Source organism: Aythya ferina (genome assembly GCF_964211825.1).
Source record: "Aythya ferina genome assembly, chromosome: 12".
In the NCBI taxonomy this organism is placed as follows: Eukaryota; Metazoa; Chordata; class Aves; order Anseriformes; family Anatidae; genus Aythya; species Aythya ferina.
In genome coordinates, this window is record NC_140308.1 from 12,260,219 (window position 1) to 12,275,390 (window position 15,172).

Here is a 15,172-nt window from a genome sequence, read left to right on the forward strand (position 1 = left end):
TTGTCTCGCCTCACCTTGTCAAAGAATTCGTACAGCCTGACTGTCTCGCAGACCCGGTGCCTGTTTTCATCCAGCTGAGTGCAGAACTCCTCCAGCTGATCTCTGTAGGTCTGCAGCTTCACTCGGTAAGAGTGCACGTCCACAGAGGAAAAGTCTTCCCATCGATCCATCTTCTTCAGTGCTTCCTGCCCCCTTCTGCAGTATTCCTGAAAGCAAAATGTGATTGCGCATGAGGATGGAGACCTGACAAGGAAAATAGATAGCCTTCAAGATCATTAACAGCTGGGACTAATTAGACTGGGTTTTAGGTTCAGTTCACATGAGCAGGGGTGTACTTGTTTACAACAGAATTCTGGAGAGTCCTGACATCTGTTAGGATTTATGTTAGCCACATGGCAGCTTGTAAAGGTCTACCCAGTAAGACTAGAGGTCAATTAGGATTAAAAAAAAAAAAAAGACAAGTGTCTCAAACACATCAAAGGATTAACTAAAAAAAAATCATCTTCCATCACAGTAGTTATTTTCCTCAAGACTGGCAGATACCTCTCTACTCAAGGACTGAGCTGGTGGCTTTGTCTACCTGAGGAGAGCAGGGAAGCTGGGCAGTGTAAAGGGATAACACGAACAGCTCAGCGATGAACTCTCTGCCAGTGTCACCTTAGCATTGTGGCTTTGGCTGAGCATGCAAACACGCTGCCAGCTCAGACTCTGGAGAATATGTTTTTCCAATCAGACAACACTTACGCTGGCAACAAGATCAAACTCCCTGAACTGCTTCTGTGCTTGAAGCAGCATCTCCAAAGAATCGTCCAGGTTGATCATCTCCTTTAGCCTTTTCCTGCCAACGTTCTCGATCCAACTGCTGACCTAGGAGAAAAGGGAAAAGCTCCACCATTAGTCACTCTGTGCTACTCACCAGGGCAGGCCTTTATGTGGAAAGAACAGGGAATTGCTCTCGTAACGCTGGTCTGTTCATTACTGGAAAGAATGTGCATGTACACTTCTCCCCCATCCTGGCATTTCAGCAGAGCCTCCTGCTTGGAGATTTTCCACTTCAGGTTACTTTGTAATTGTGAAGTTGTGCTATTGCTCACACAGCCTTAGGCATCAACAGGGCAAGTAGCTGCTTGGGCTCTGTTTCGGGTGAGCCACTGTCTAACACGAGCTCTGCAAGCTGCAGGCTGACCTGATACTCCTATTATTGTTACCCCCAAGTGGGATAAAATCTCCCTGCTGCCAGATTTCCTATACCACTTCCCTTTTCTGCATGTGAGCTATGTCAGTGCGAACACGCTGCCAGGTTCTCACCACCTGCAATGTTTCAGGGTTCCCTGGGACTCTCAGATCCGGGCTTTCTGCAGGCAGCTCGCCACGCTGCCCCTGCTGCTGTGCTGTGCTGCAGGTTCCTCGACAGAGCCCCATCACTGCCACAGCTACAACGAGCCTGAATCCTCAAGCATGGGAAGAGGATGAACAACCTGGTCCTAAAAGCAAAGCAGACACAGAACTCCAGCAGGATAACACCTTCATCTCCACCAGTGAAGGGTTTATAGTTAATTGGCTAGCAAGCTCGTCTGCAATGCTTCAGGAACAGCTGCACCTGCAGGGACAGATCAGCTTCCTGTGTCATCTAAATCCATACCCCAGCTCAGCCCACAGTCAGAGATTAATTCCTTCTCTTCTGGACTGGGAAGGGCCCACGGAGCAAGCCCACTGGCACGAGGAGGAGATAGGGGCAGGTCAGGACATACAGTACAGAGGGGACACTGCTGCTGCCTAGTGCTCCTGGGCAGGCTTAAAAGGAGGAGCAGCCGCTGCCAGCAGTGCTGCCCAGCATCACCAGTGAACTGCAAGGAAAGCAAGCTGGGAGCAGTTTTTTCCCTCCATTCAATCAAAAAAAAAAGCTTAGCATGAAGAAGGAACAGGCAGGTAAACTGCCTTTGTGCCTTTTTTTGTTTGTTCGGTATTAGGAACCTGCGTGTTTAACTTTAAGAGAGTCTTTACTAGGTTCTTGCATCACACTTCTAGCCCTGAACACACAGGGCACGGCGCCTGAGTGTCTACCTCCAAATGGGAAAGTCATTAAACTCCTGGATCCACCTCGGCCTGTGAAAACAGGTAGGCTACAGCCTCCTTTGCAAATCCTGTTCTCTCTAGAGAAGAGCCCAGAATCCCAGAAGGACGATGGAGAACTGGGTCCTAGCACTGATCTTTGAGGATAGAGGTTTGTAAGATGAGCTCCAAGCACCACACCATCCTTCAAGTAAATTCACGTGTGTGTACATACAATATATAACCATACACACAAGTGATGTATGAAACACTTGGTGGTGGTGATTTACAGCCCAGGTGACTACAGGACTCCAAAAACTGTAGGGACAGCTCAGGCTTGGGGAGCAAAGACCTACAACACTGCAAGATTTGATGAGATCCCATAGGACACTCCAAGAGCCTGAAATATTGTACAGCTTAAGTTTCTTTATCTACATGGCTTGAAGTTTCAAGGGTCTTTCTGAAAATCAACGCCTGTTTGCTTCCATTATCCCACAGCTGCAGAGAACCAACCCCAGAGTGCAGAGCAGGGAGGGGCAGCTGGAGCAGGGCTGTGGCTCGTTCAGCAGCAGGATGGAGGCTTCAAGTCAGATGAAAACCTCACAGATGTTTGTGGGCTTTGACTGATCCGCACCTAGACAGCAGCCAGGAAACTTTTACCTGGCATCAGGAGCCACCAGGCAAACTGTGAGTTGGTTCTCAGCACATCTGAAAACCTATCCCGAATTCCCGTGCTTTAGGAGGGTCTGTGGGCATTGCTCTACACCTCTGCAGGAGGGACCAGCAGGCCCAGTACCTGCTGTGGGATGCACAGAGGGTGGCAGCAGGCAGTGACAGCAGCCGACACGCAGGCCTTACCTCCTTAAAACATTCTTCCACTTTCTCAAACTCCATCACCAGCTCCAGCTCCTGGATGCGTTTGTTGGACAGCATCACCAGGCGGTGCACGCCCTCATCGACTCGATTATAAAACGCACCAGCGGCATCCAGCGAGTCCCTGGAAGGGGAACACAAGCGCGGTCAGGGGTTTTGCATCAGGTCTTTCCCCCAGCACTTCATGCAAACACGACCTGGCTGAAGGCAGCGTTGAGTCGCCCTCCTGGCGGGACGAGTAATGGCCATCTCCATATGGAGAGCAGGAGGAAAATCACGCTGCTCCCCTCTCGCCATCCCCGTGATTCACCGCTCGGTGATCCCAGCGCAGACGACCTGGCGGGAGGGACGAGGGCACCTCCTGGCAGCCAGGTGCCTTGCGACACTCGGCTGTCCCGGTCACACCTTCAGAAAGGCCACCCGGCTGTTCACACGCACGGATTGTTGCATCAAAGGGCTTTCACGAAACACAGGCTGGGCAGTTTCAGTTTCTAGAAAAGCAGCTTTTAAATTTGATTTAAATAAGGAAATAAGCAAACACTAGGAAGGAAATCTCTTCCTGACGCCCCGCTCGCTCTCAGGGCCTTTCACCAGCCAAACAAACCCACCGGGTGTGCAGGAAAATCTGAAGACAAAGCAGAGCTGCCCGTCCTCCACAGGGCACTGCTCTGACCAGAGCCCAGCAACACCAAGCAGCAGGCTCCTGGCCAGCCTGGCTGCAAAGTGCACGTGGATGAGGACAGAGGGATGGATGCAGGCACTCCTGGAGGCTGCAGCCAAGGACCGAGCACCTGCTTCAGCCCTGGTGAGGCGATGAACGTCAGCGAGTTCCTCCTGGGCACGTGGAGCACCTCCAGCACAGCTCTGGGTGAGCTACAGCCAGGATCCAGGAGACAGGCAGACATTCAGGCTTATTCTGCATGTCCCTGAGCTTCCCAGATTTCTCCTGCTTCTGCATTTCCCTTCCTCTTACCAGGAAGGACTCAGTGGGCACCTGCAAAGTCCTACAGCTTCCTTCAGCACTAAGCTCCTCCTGTACTCACCCTAAATCCACTTTCACATTACAATTGTCTTACAACTATCCGGCTTACGAGAGCACGGCTGTTTTCAGTCACATTATTAAAGTTATCCAAAGCACTTGTGAAACAGAGATAGCTAATAAAATTGGGAAAGCTTTGCTAATGGAAATTAATACGTGCCGTTCAGCATTCGGGGTTATTCCTGCCTTAGGCTGTAGGCACCTTGAACCCGAGAGACGCAGCTGAACTTAGTCACAGCCACCCCGCAGCTTTCAGCCAGTGCTCGCCACGAGGCAGCGCAGTGGCCTGGACGATCTCTGCAGAGCAGGAATCCACAAGATTTTTCCATTCAGAATTCCACCCGACGCGCAGCAGCCAACTTCCCAAACCTCAGGCTCTTAGCCTCTTTTGTTTTTCCTCTGCGAAATGCCATTAGACTGAATGAATTTCTCCAAAGCGCAGCCAAAAAAACAAATTGTTTCTGGACTAAGATCAGTGCTACTGCGGCGCGGAGGAGACAGGTTCTCTCCGGCGTGTCTGCAAGCTTCAGCGGAAAGCTACAAGCTGCTAGGCTGCTTCTGTGTTCCCCAAAACCACCCGTAAACAAACAGCGAGGATCTGAGCCTTCTGTTTTGCAATCTTTTCCTAAGGACAGACCCAGGAAACTTGCAGCAGCGGAGCCATAAGCGCTGTCTGAGCTGAGCTCTGGGAAGTTTGTTGACGAGATGGCGAGGTCCCATCAGCAGCAGCGACACGGCGAGGAGAGCTAATGAGAAACAGCTCGGGAGATCGCTGGGAGTTGTACTTGGCAGCTGCATTGATGCTAGGTCCCGGTTTCTGAAGAAGGCTCCAGCGAAACGCAGCATTGATTGCCAGACAGGCAGACAGACACCCTTCGCTCTTGCTCCCAGGGGCCTGAAGCCCCTGCTGGCAGGAGGAAAGCAGCTCACCTACCGAATGCTCTCCCCCCACTGGCACCTGCAACTTCAGGCTTCGCAGGCTGCTAAATGCAAGCACGGTGACACGAGATGTTTTTCCAGCCTTTCTCTGAGCTTCCAGAGAGGTCGCTTTGGTGCTGGCGCTACTTTGGTGGCACTCGGTGACAAGCTGGATCGATCTGCTACTCTTCTGTAAGGGGAAAGGGTGTGCAAACAGCCCCCAACATAAATCCACGATGAAAACATGGATGGTTTCGGTATTTAATGAGATATTGCAGGATGGCAACCCTACAATGTAGCTGAAGGACTGAAACAACGCATCGCAGCCGCCTGTGCTCTCCTGGCCACATGCACCTTCCTTGACACAACTGCAGAAACTACCCCAGATGGTTGGCAGCACCAGAAAGAGCCAGGCTCTGCAGGTGTCCCTGAGGCCAAGCCTTCCTTGGGTTTGCAGGAGGCTGTAGGGAAGAACCAAGTTATGGCTTCAAGGTCAGAAGCAAGGACTGAGCCCTCTGAAGCACCCAGTGCAACCCACATCCTGACAAATGTGACTGCACGTCCCAGATCTGCAGATACTCAGCCACCTTTTTGTTATTCCAGCAGATTCAGTAATATTAATACTACTAGAAATGACGTTCTGTTTCCACACAGGGAAAAGCTCTGCTTTACTGATCCACAGACTTCTCAAAAAGTAAAGTCAGATTAAAGATGCACTTGGGTGCTTACACTATCATCAGGAACCAGACAGAGAATTCATCTCAGGTTAAGAGGGCTCGAAATGAGCTCATTTTCCCTTGCAAGTCAGGCTGTTCAGGGTATATATTGCTATCTAAAAGCCTTACCATTGTCATTTAAGTCATCTTGTTTTCTGAGAGTCCTTGCAGAAGGCTACTGATACACCTGGAACACAATACAGCACCATGAAGCTGCCCCTTCCCTCGCTCCTGCCAGAGCTCTGCAGAGCAACCACACGCAAGACACCCAGAAAAAACCCTTCCAAAAGGCACCTCCAGCCTCGCACCGTTCCTCCTCCTCCTCCGCCGAGCTGCTCCAGCAGCCCAGCTCCTCCATCCTTTGTTGGCAGGTCTGGCGGCGCTGTTCTCCCACGTTGTGCCCCGCTCGGCAGGCAGTCATTAAATCCTCACCGTCTGGTTGTTGGTCTTCCGCTGCATCTCCAAGGTAACTCCATTCATACGCTGTCAGCTCTTGACAGCTCACTTTTAGCTGCCCGACAGGCTCTGCCTAACATCCATCTCGCACTCTTTCGCACAGAGGCGAGCACAACCCCTTCCCCATCGTACGCAGCAGGTACACAAACCGAGGCACACAAAGAATTACAGCCAATGGGGAAGTTTGGTTTTTTTTGGATTCCCTTAAGCACTTCCAGCTCTCACCAAAAGTATCCTTCAGCACCGCGCACGTCATCCCAGATCTCTGCCCAGCTGTTTACCTACACCCATTTGCTGATAAACTTTCTAATTTCCTTCCTAAATCACTTCTGGAGCCCCAGTAAACTCAACGATACCTTGCAACCAGGAGCTGCACAGCAAAATTACACCTTGCACACGCAGCTATTTCCTTTTTCAGACACAGTTTTTCCATTCCTGCCCTTCACTGCTTTCAAGGCAGCTTGGAGTGCTGATGCTTTCAAAAGCTTCAAACAAGCACTGAAAACGTGGTCGAAGGACCAAAAGCGGCTTCTATCCTGGCACACAAATGGAAACACAGGGATGTTCAGCACCTTGAAGATATTTTAATAGTGGCCTGAGCAGCTCTGAGGAAGAAAAGCAGCGAGTTGTTTGAAGTCAGTGGAAAGTCTTGTCTAAGCTTGGGTACGTTTGGATGCACTGCAGCCTCCCTGTACATGTGAGTGCGGTAATAGGAGTCTTTCGCTGCATTCTTCCATGCTCAAATCATCCAAAGTAATTTTGCAATAGTGCAGATTCAATATAATTTATAGCAAAAAGGAGTAGCTTGATGTCAGTTTATGTTTCCCCAAATCCTGTTTTCATTGGGTAATTATCGTTTCAGTGGAAAAGACTCCAAACATCTTCAGTTTTCTGGAGGAGTGCCAAGCTGTTGTATAATGGCAGGGTAATTTTAAACCTATAATTTAGAAAGCCCATTTCTGTCTGAATCCATCCTTCACAAAAGCTATAGCCTTGGAGAGTTACACTTCAGTTTTCTAAGCAAAATACCTGGTTTGTTTACAGAAACACGAGGCCACAGAGGAGGCATCCAGCAGGCTTGCAAAAGCAGGTGCTGCAGGAGCCGTGCCTCCCAGCTGCACACAGAGATCACGGGGAGGGAAGCAGCAGACCCATCGCTGCTCTGCAGCTCTGCCCCTTGATAAATGGCTCTGACCAAGAGAGGAACCAACCTAGAGGGAGGGCTAAAAGCAGAATACATCCTCTGCCTAGCCTTGGTCAGTTTTAAAATGGTAAAAAGTTGGGGATGGAAGGAGCACAGACACTCTGCCTCCTGTTGGTGTGCTGGATGGTGGTTAGGTGGATTTCCTCCAGCTTTCCCAGGAAAATCAGATATCCCTGATCTCTGTAATTTGGAAGAAACACAGCCAGATGTTACGCCATTACCTTCATCTAGTCTTCTATTCCTAGTGCTGAACTTTCCTAGTGGATGTTTCCACCGGCTTTGGAAGAACAGGAATAGGATCTGGCAGCTAGGACATTTAAAGGACGACCTGCTCCAAGGACATCGCCCAGATCATCTGTGCTGATAGCTGGCCTACCAGTCATCGCGCATCCTGAACAACGCTTCAGGAAGAAATTCTTCCGGCTTCACAGGGAAAGTCTCGTGTGCCTGGGGGGTGTTTTGCAGCAACAGAAATGCATTAGAGATTTTCTTGGCCATTAATGCATCCTGGTAGCAACCTACCAGACTGCCGTATTCGTAATCATCCCATAAAATGAGGTCAACCTCAAAGGCAAATTCCTGCTCGTCAGCCTGAAAAGTTCGCAGGCAGCTGAGGTTAAAATTTGGACAAGCCATCATGAAGCTAATGCAGGTATCGCTAAATAAACTGTAATTATTGTCTGCAGCACCCAAATAGTCACGGTGGTTTTCGTTACCTAATTAAGGTATTTGAGCAGCTGGGCGCAGTGCTCTGAACCCCAAAGTGTCCTTAGAAGGGCAGGGCGGTCAAACCCCAAGCTCGGGGCTGCCTGCGGGATGCTTGCTGGTCGCGGTGGGAACAGAGGATTGCTGAGACCACAGCCCCAACCGAATCCCTCCTCACCAGGCTCCCTGACCAGCACGTGCACGGGGAGCAACTCAACCAATTAATACAATGCACTGCGTCCCATAACCGCCGAGAGCCCTCTCTGGAGCACAGTTTGGTTAAACGTGTTTGCAGGAGAAATATCCTCTGGAGTCCCTCCAGAGCAATGGGATTGAAGCACACAGGTTAAATATCCAGGTGTGGTCACCAACTGCTACCTCGGATTCTTTTCCCGGCCTGACTTGCATTCGGTTGCAATCAAACTGTGTTCAGACTGGTTGAGCATAAACCCCAGTACGATCTGTAAACCTGACCCGAAGAAACCCAACAAAAAGGCAACAAAGAGCCAACTTCCTGGGGCAGCTCACCCCGCAGTGGAGCCTGTGACAGGACATGGCCACGCTCTTCTGGGACCACCAAGCTTCCAGCTGTGGTCTTCTACCAGCTGGAAACAACTCTTACCTCCAAAACCTCACCCCATGTACTCCAACCTGGTAATATTTACACTCGGTATCTGGGTCAGCTGTGCTCCTGGAGTTAGGACCTCAAGGGTTTCAAGATGCTCTGCTCAAATTTATGTACCCACTGCGAGCCACGTCCTCCTTTCACACGCTCCCAGTCTTTACAACACAGGTCGTAGCAGTGGCTGTGCTATCAACTACCCCGGCAGCAGGAACAGCCACCCCAACTCAGCTGCACAAACCACGGTGCTTGCGGGATGGGGTGGGCTGAGCCAGGAATTTCGGGCGGTCCAGCTGACATCCTATACTGGAAACTTTTTGCCATTTTTTCCGTCATATTTTTAAACAGATAAAAAAACCTCACAGCGTGTCGTTAATTAGCTAATGCCCTGGTGGCGTGACAAAGATCGCAAACAATAAGCAAAAAGGGAGTCTTCTGGGTAAAGTCCCACTGAATCCAGGAAGATTCAGGACATAATGTAGTAGAAAACGAACAGCAGAGCGGAAGACGAGAGGGATCCTCTCAGGAAAAGCCTCAAAGAACAATGAAAACTTACCTGAGAAGAGCCCTGCAAGCACCACGAGAGGCTCCACACAGCACTTCGCACACCCAGAACGACAACGGCTCCACGCTCCTTTATGTGCAGAGCAACAAGGTTTGTTTAATGCGAGCGTAAGTGCTTTTTGCCAGGCTAAAAACCACCACGCAAACACAGGGAACAGGTTAGACTGTAAAGAAAATGAATACCAAGCAGCACGGCCTGCGTTTGGATAGAAGTGTCGCCGAGCGCTCCTCCCTCCGCCTGACACAAACAAACCTGGCCGTGGATGAGCGCTGCCACCCAGGCACCGCTGAGGGCCAAAGGTTTTGTGTTTGTCAGCATCTTCTGCGGCACCAGCAACAGCGCAGAGGCGTCTCGTGGCAGAGGGCTGCCAAACTCTGAGGCCAGGATTTCAGCGCGGGTTTTTCATCTCACTTCAAGGTGCACCCAGAGTTTATTTGAACCTGAAGATGAAGGTTTTCGGAGCAGGCTCCCAGAAGAAATATGCAAAATGTATTTACCATTGAAAGGCGCATCTCGCAGGGCACGGCAGGGGTGTGCGCTGTGGAAAAGTGGTAGCATGAAAGGTCCCAAAGCTCCCAGGGTCAACTGTCTTGGAGCATCCGAGGAGCTGCTTCCCACAGGAGTCTTGCCCCACAGACACGAGCTCCTGCAGCACCATGCAGATGTCGTTCAGAAGGGGAAGACCAGTGCAGAGGAGCAGGATGATCCTATTAGCAGCACAAGCTGTGGATGCACTCTGATACGGAGCATGAAGGAACATCTAAATCCTAATTTCAAAGGCCTCAGGTGGAGCAAAGACCTGGTCACATCTCTTGGTTAGCTGATCCAGCTGGTCCTTACATCCTCCCAAACCTGGAAGGAAATCTCTCTGAAAATACGTAAGATTTGGAGTTTCTATTCACTGATTTCTGTCTGCAAAATCATGCTGGGTGACAGGAACCACTGCAGGGCTTCTCCACCGCCCAGATGACGCAGGCCCGGCTCTGTCACCACTTAACTGGAATTGCTTCCCTGTCCTGAGCAGTGGAGGAGCAAACACAGGGCGCTGAGACATGGCCACGTGGGGACAGCCAGACCCAAGCAAGCATCGCTCGAGGCAGCCCAGGATCCTCTGCAGGCAGGTTTAAGCACGGTGTTAGCTGCACGGGCAGCCTCTGCTGCTGTAATCAAGTCGGGTTTAGCATCAGGAACCTGGCAGCTGCTGCTCAGGAAGCCGGCTCCGCGCTGCCCATTACCTCTGCTCAGCCCAGGTCCCCACCCAGGGCTCCCATCCAGATCACCGAGCCACACTAAAAATAGCCAGCCGACAGAACCAGCTCTTGGCTCTCCCCACTCCACCCTCAGAGCAGAGGCTAACGACACTGCCTTCGCAAACAAAAGGAGGCTTCTCTCCTCCGTCTATTTATAAGCTGTTTATTCACAGCTTGCAAGCACAAATTCTTTTCAGATGAGAAGCTCGGGGGAAGAGATGATGATTTTTCTGGTTCCGTGCTGCACAGAGCCCAGCACCCAACCTGGCCATGCTTTCACCATCTGAGGTTTTCCTCTTTTTTTTTTTTTTTTCCAGCTCTCGCTACTATTCTTGTGGCCACCTTGCCCACCAGCAGGCAGGACGTGATGCGATTCCACTCCTGGGCCGCGCTAAGTGCAGGTTTGCCAGCAGAGCCATGCACCAGGCGCATTCTGGTTCGACTGGTGTAAGGCAGGCACCTTTACATTAATAAAAATTGTTTGTATTTCCTTTCCTCCACTTCTGACTCATGGTGTATCGAGAGGACGAAAGGCAGCACTGGACACCTCACCTTGGCAGGCATTCCCAGCTCCTGGCCACGCCAGAAGAGCAGCAATAATGAGAACAACAGTGGAAAACATCTGGCTGAAGACAGGTTAGAAGCTTCTGCCTCACTGCCCGGTCCCCGCGCTGACCCCTTGCCTTAGTAAGAGCTCCCACTGCTGCTGCCCGGCTTTGGGCAGCTTCCCAATTACGATGGAAGTGTCAAAGGAATCTTCAAAATCCACCCCAAAATAAGCGATGTGTTGGTACGCCTTCTACAGCTGGCGGGGTGAGTTGTTCCCAAGCCACAGGGTGGTTGATCGATACATGAGATATCCCAAAGCCAGAGAGAGACACACCTGCCAGCCAGCCCTACAAAACTTAAAGACTGAGTTCATTAAAGACTTCCTGTCCAAAAATAATAATAAAAAAACTATCTATTAACAGCACCGAAGCGGTGGATGTCTCCACGGCATTTGTCCACACTCACCAACAGGAACTTCGGCCAGCCTAATGGCTTGGCACTTCAATCCCCAGGAAGGCTGGCGCAGCAAAACCTGGAACCCTTTCAACTCCTGTGCTAACAGACCCGAAGAAGCTCTGAGCCTTCAGCGCAGCAGCTGCTGCGCCACCAAATGTGCTGTGTTTAAACCCTGCCGGCTCCTCTAACAATAAATAAGTGGCAAAGCTGGATTCAGCAGCCCTCCTGCACCATCGGGTGCTGGAGCTATCAGGAGCTATCCTTACAGCACTGAAGGAGGCACCAGCAGGATTCAGGCTCACCGGTACCACACCCCCACCTCGGCCAGGTTCAGCCTGGTCTTCCTGGAGGTGGGACGGTGGCGAGATCCAAACAAAGACTGCTCGGAGTGCCTTTCCCTCTGTGGACCAGCAGCTGGTGAGCAAGGCTTCTCTTTTACAGCACTACTTGGTGAGAAAGAGCACGGGGACTCCAGGTCAGCTCACACCGGGGACAGAGAGCAGTTACCAGCCACAGCCACTGCCCCGGTGCTGCAGCACCTCTCAGGTGACCCAAAGGCCAGGTCAGACCCGAGCAGCAGCAAGGTCCCAGTGCTCTGCAGCACCAAACACTCCAAAGGGCATCCTGGCTCTCCAGGAGGGCAGAGCAGGGAAAGATGCCAAAAGCAGCCCCAAGGGAGAAGTTGCATTTCTGAAGAATGACTGCACAGAGCAGCCTGCTTGCTTGCCTATTTCAGGATGCTATTTCCAACCTGCAGCTAAGCATTATTTACGTGTTTTCCAACTGGTTTGTACCTCTCTGCTCTTACCACTTCAGGATTTTATTTTTTGCCACGCGAGGCTACAAGCTAGAAGGAAAGTCAGCCTTGAGAGTTGGCAGGACACATCCCCTACAAAAGTAGCAAGCAGATCTCTTGTTTCTTCAGTCTCATGGTGATGGCGTAGCTGGGCTTGTCCTTCCCATCTGTGCCTCTTCAGAAAAATCATGCTTTTTATTATTAGCCCTGTATTTATTGTCGGCATATTTTAACTAATTAAAGCTAAAGACTACAGAAAACTCCTGCTCCTAAAACTTTTGCCTCTACTTACACGCAGTTCTTGCAGATTTTGTCCGTTACCTGCTCAGAGCTGGCCTCACAACTGCAGACTAAGAAGTCTGGGCTGTTGTGACTCTTTGCTTGATCAGGTTTTTGCAACACAAGGGGAAAAAAAAACACTAAAACAATGTGATGTGATTAACAAAAGCCATAAGGAGGCTCAGAAGGACAAAACCATTTCGCTTTTGTAAATACTTATATTTCAAGTGCCGGGAGGGGGGAGGAGGATTAAAGACTTCAGCACTGATCAAAATTTTACAACTCACAAGCTCAGAAAAGCGATGAACAGGCCCTGCTGAGCGCACAGCCACAGCTGGTTCTGTTCCATTTTCACGTATCAGCACCCAAAGGCTCAGGGTGGACCCACATCCATCAGCACCCACTGCACGCTAGCTTAGGAGGCCAACTGCAGGGCTCTGTTACAACCCTGCTTTGATCCTGTTCGCTAAGGCAGCCAACCCAGGAGCCTTCACAGGGTAACAGAGCCCAGAACCTCTAAATCTGCACAGCAATTTGGACAGGAGGAGCTAAAGGTGCAATCTGTGGAGGATCTAGAAGTAGCAGTGCCTTATGCAGAGTTCTCTGGCCAAGCCGTGGAGCCTTTCTCCTCGTTGCCAAGGATCCTGGAGCAGCGAAGAGCGAACATCTTTAGCGCACTGCCCTGAGCATCTGACTTACACAACAAGCAGGCATTTCCTTATTTAAAGCACCGCATGGAATTTAGGATCTGCAACCGTTCCACAGCCTAAAATACGACTACCATTTTCCATCTGCATTCGGTTAAAGCTCCTCAGGCTGGACAGAGCCCCACGTATCCGACCTGCAGCATACACGCTCCATTCACACCGGTAGGCAACAAATACGACCTGAATTAAAGAGGGAAAATGCTACACAGCCTCGGCATGTGCTCAAACACTGCGCAATCAAAGCGCTGTGTGTGTGTGTCCCACCCCTGCCCTCGCTAAGGTAATCAAAGCAGTAAATTATCCTTAGGGGCTCTGTCAGCTCAGGTTTCAAAGTTGATCATTTCCCTGCACAAGAACACAGGTTTAGCTTGAAAACAAAACAAAACATAAAAAGCGAGCGTGTTCTCCCCATTCTCTGAAGACTCTAATTTTAATCAACTCGCAGCAGCTTTAAAGGGAGAGAAAAAAGGCGCACACAAACCACAACAACCTGCATTATGCGTGCTTCTCACACCACGTCAGAATAAAAAGGCTGCATTGTCCCAATTCTGCTCCAAACTGCATCAAGAGCACTCAAACATTTCAGCAAAAGAAGTGAGCCCTCGCGGCTTGCCAGAGCTGCTGGCAGGAGTCACAGCAGGCAGGGAAACGGAAGGGTGACACCGCTGGGCCCCTGGCTCCCCTCACACTCAGCCCCAAAATGCCAACCCTGGCCTCCCAGCGACAGGCAGCAATTCGCACCCTCATCCACTTGGATTTTCAGAGAGAAACCTTCTTTTCCCTGCGCTCGGGTGAGACACCCTGCAAGCTGCTTTCTTATCTTCCCTCTGTTCCCTTCTTTAAACCTTTCAGCTTGTGATGGCAACAGAGAATTTAATGAGGGCCAGGCTGCAGATGCACGGGGCCATCCCTCGCTGCCCGGCCGTGCGCTGTGCCCCCGCCATACCCACGCAGCAGCACTTATCTCCCTCCTGCTGGGGCTGGAAGCTCCTGGGTGCAAGGGCTGCCCTGCTGTTTGCACAGCACATAGCACAGAGGCCTTCACACGCTGATAGGCTTCAGGTGTTTTAGCAGTACAAACAGGAGTTGTGCAACGCCCCGGGGATTTCAAACAGCTGGCCTCTCTCACTCCCCCCCGCTTCTCATACCAATTCTGCAAACGGGCAGAGAATATTTGCTGTGCAAACCGCACCAATGTGTGAAGAGATCAGCGCTTGCTGGAGCCAGAAAGCATTCCTCGCAGTCAAGGTCCTTGGAAATCCCCTTACATAAGGAGGGCCTTGGCAAATCGCACCCTGATAACACCTCGGACCCAAAGGCTGATCACCGGCATCATCAAGGCAGCCTTTGTGCATCAGGGGTGCACAAAGCATCCGGCCCCCTCCTCGCTACGGGAGGTTTGGCTTGGAAAGAGAACTTAAAGGACCATCTAAATGAACCCAGCCAGGAAGGGATGAATTTTTAGCCTGAGGAAAGAGCAGCCAGGATAAGCGTACAATTCATTATGCTCTTTACTTTTGCTGTTTCCAGCAGAAGCCCTCACTACACACGAAACCACACTGGCCTGCACCACGGATGGGTCACGGCCAGGCTGCCCCTGCCTGCTCTCTGCTCACCTCCTGCTCCTCCTCTCCCACCCCGCTGGGGCTCACCTGTAGTCGCGGGTGAGGGTGACACAAGATTCCTCCTTCCTCAGCCTGGCCAGGAGCGCTCCACCCTCCAGCTGCAGCCGGACCAGCCGCGCGTCTTCCAGAACGTTCTTCATCAGCTGCCTGTAATTCCTCAGCAGCACAGCCGCCTCCTGCAGGGATTGTAAGAGTGAGATGAGCGGTCACAGCAACGTATGGGCAATGAGGGAACAGGGAAAAAAAACAACAGGGCACAGCCCAACCCAAACCACATCTCACCTTGTCCCACCCTAGGACAGAGGGAGCTTGGTTCCCAGGGCTGTTTCTCTCAAGCCTGCCACGTCCAAAGTGATGAAG

At 51.1% G+C, this 15,172-nt stretch overlaps 1 protein-coding gene across 5 annotated transcripts in view; it reads right to left on the reverse strand.

Moving 5' to 3' along the window:
- The window catches only part of PLEKHG4 (pleckstrin homology and RhoGEF domain containing G4), an 83,769-nt gene that overhangs the window by 22,475 nt on the left and 46,122 nt on the right, over window positions 1-15,172 (reverse strand). For all 5 annotated transcript variants that reach the window (XM_084533725.1, XM_084533722.1, XM_084533724.1 and 2 more), the window contains exons 10-13: window positions 14,840-14,988; window positions 2,911-3,049; window positions 745-867; window positions 15-206 (exon numbers count right to left, since the gene is read on the reverse strand). In XM_084533725.1, coding sequence (XP_084389851.1) covers window positions 15-206; window positions 745-867; window positions 2,911-3,049; window positions 14,840-14,988 — 603 coding nt within the window. The remainder of the gene's footprint in view (window positions 1-14; window positions 207-744; window positions 868-2,910; window positions 3,050-14,839; window positions 14,989-15,172) is intronic.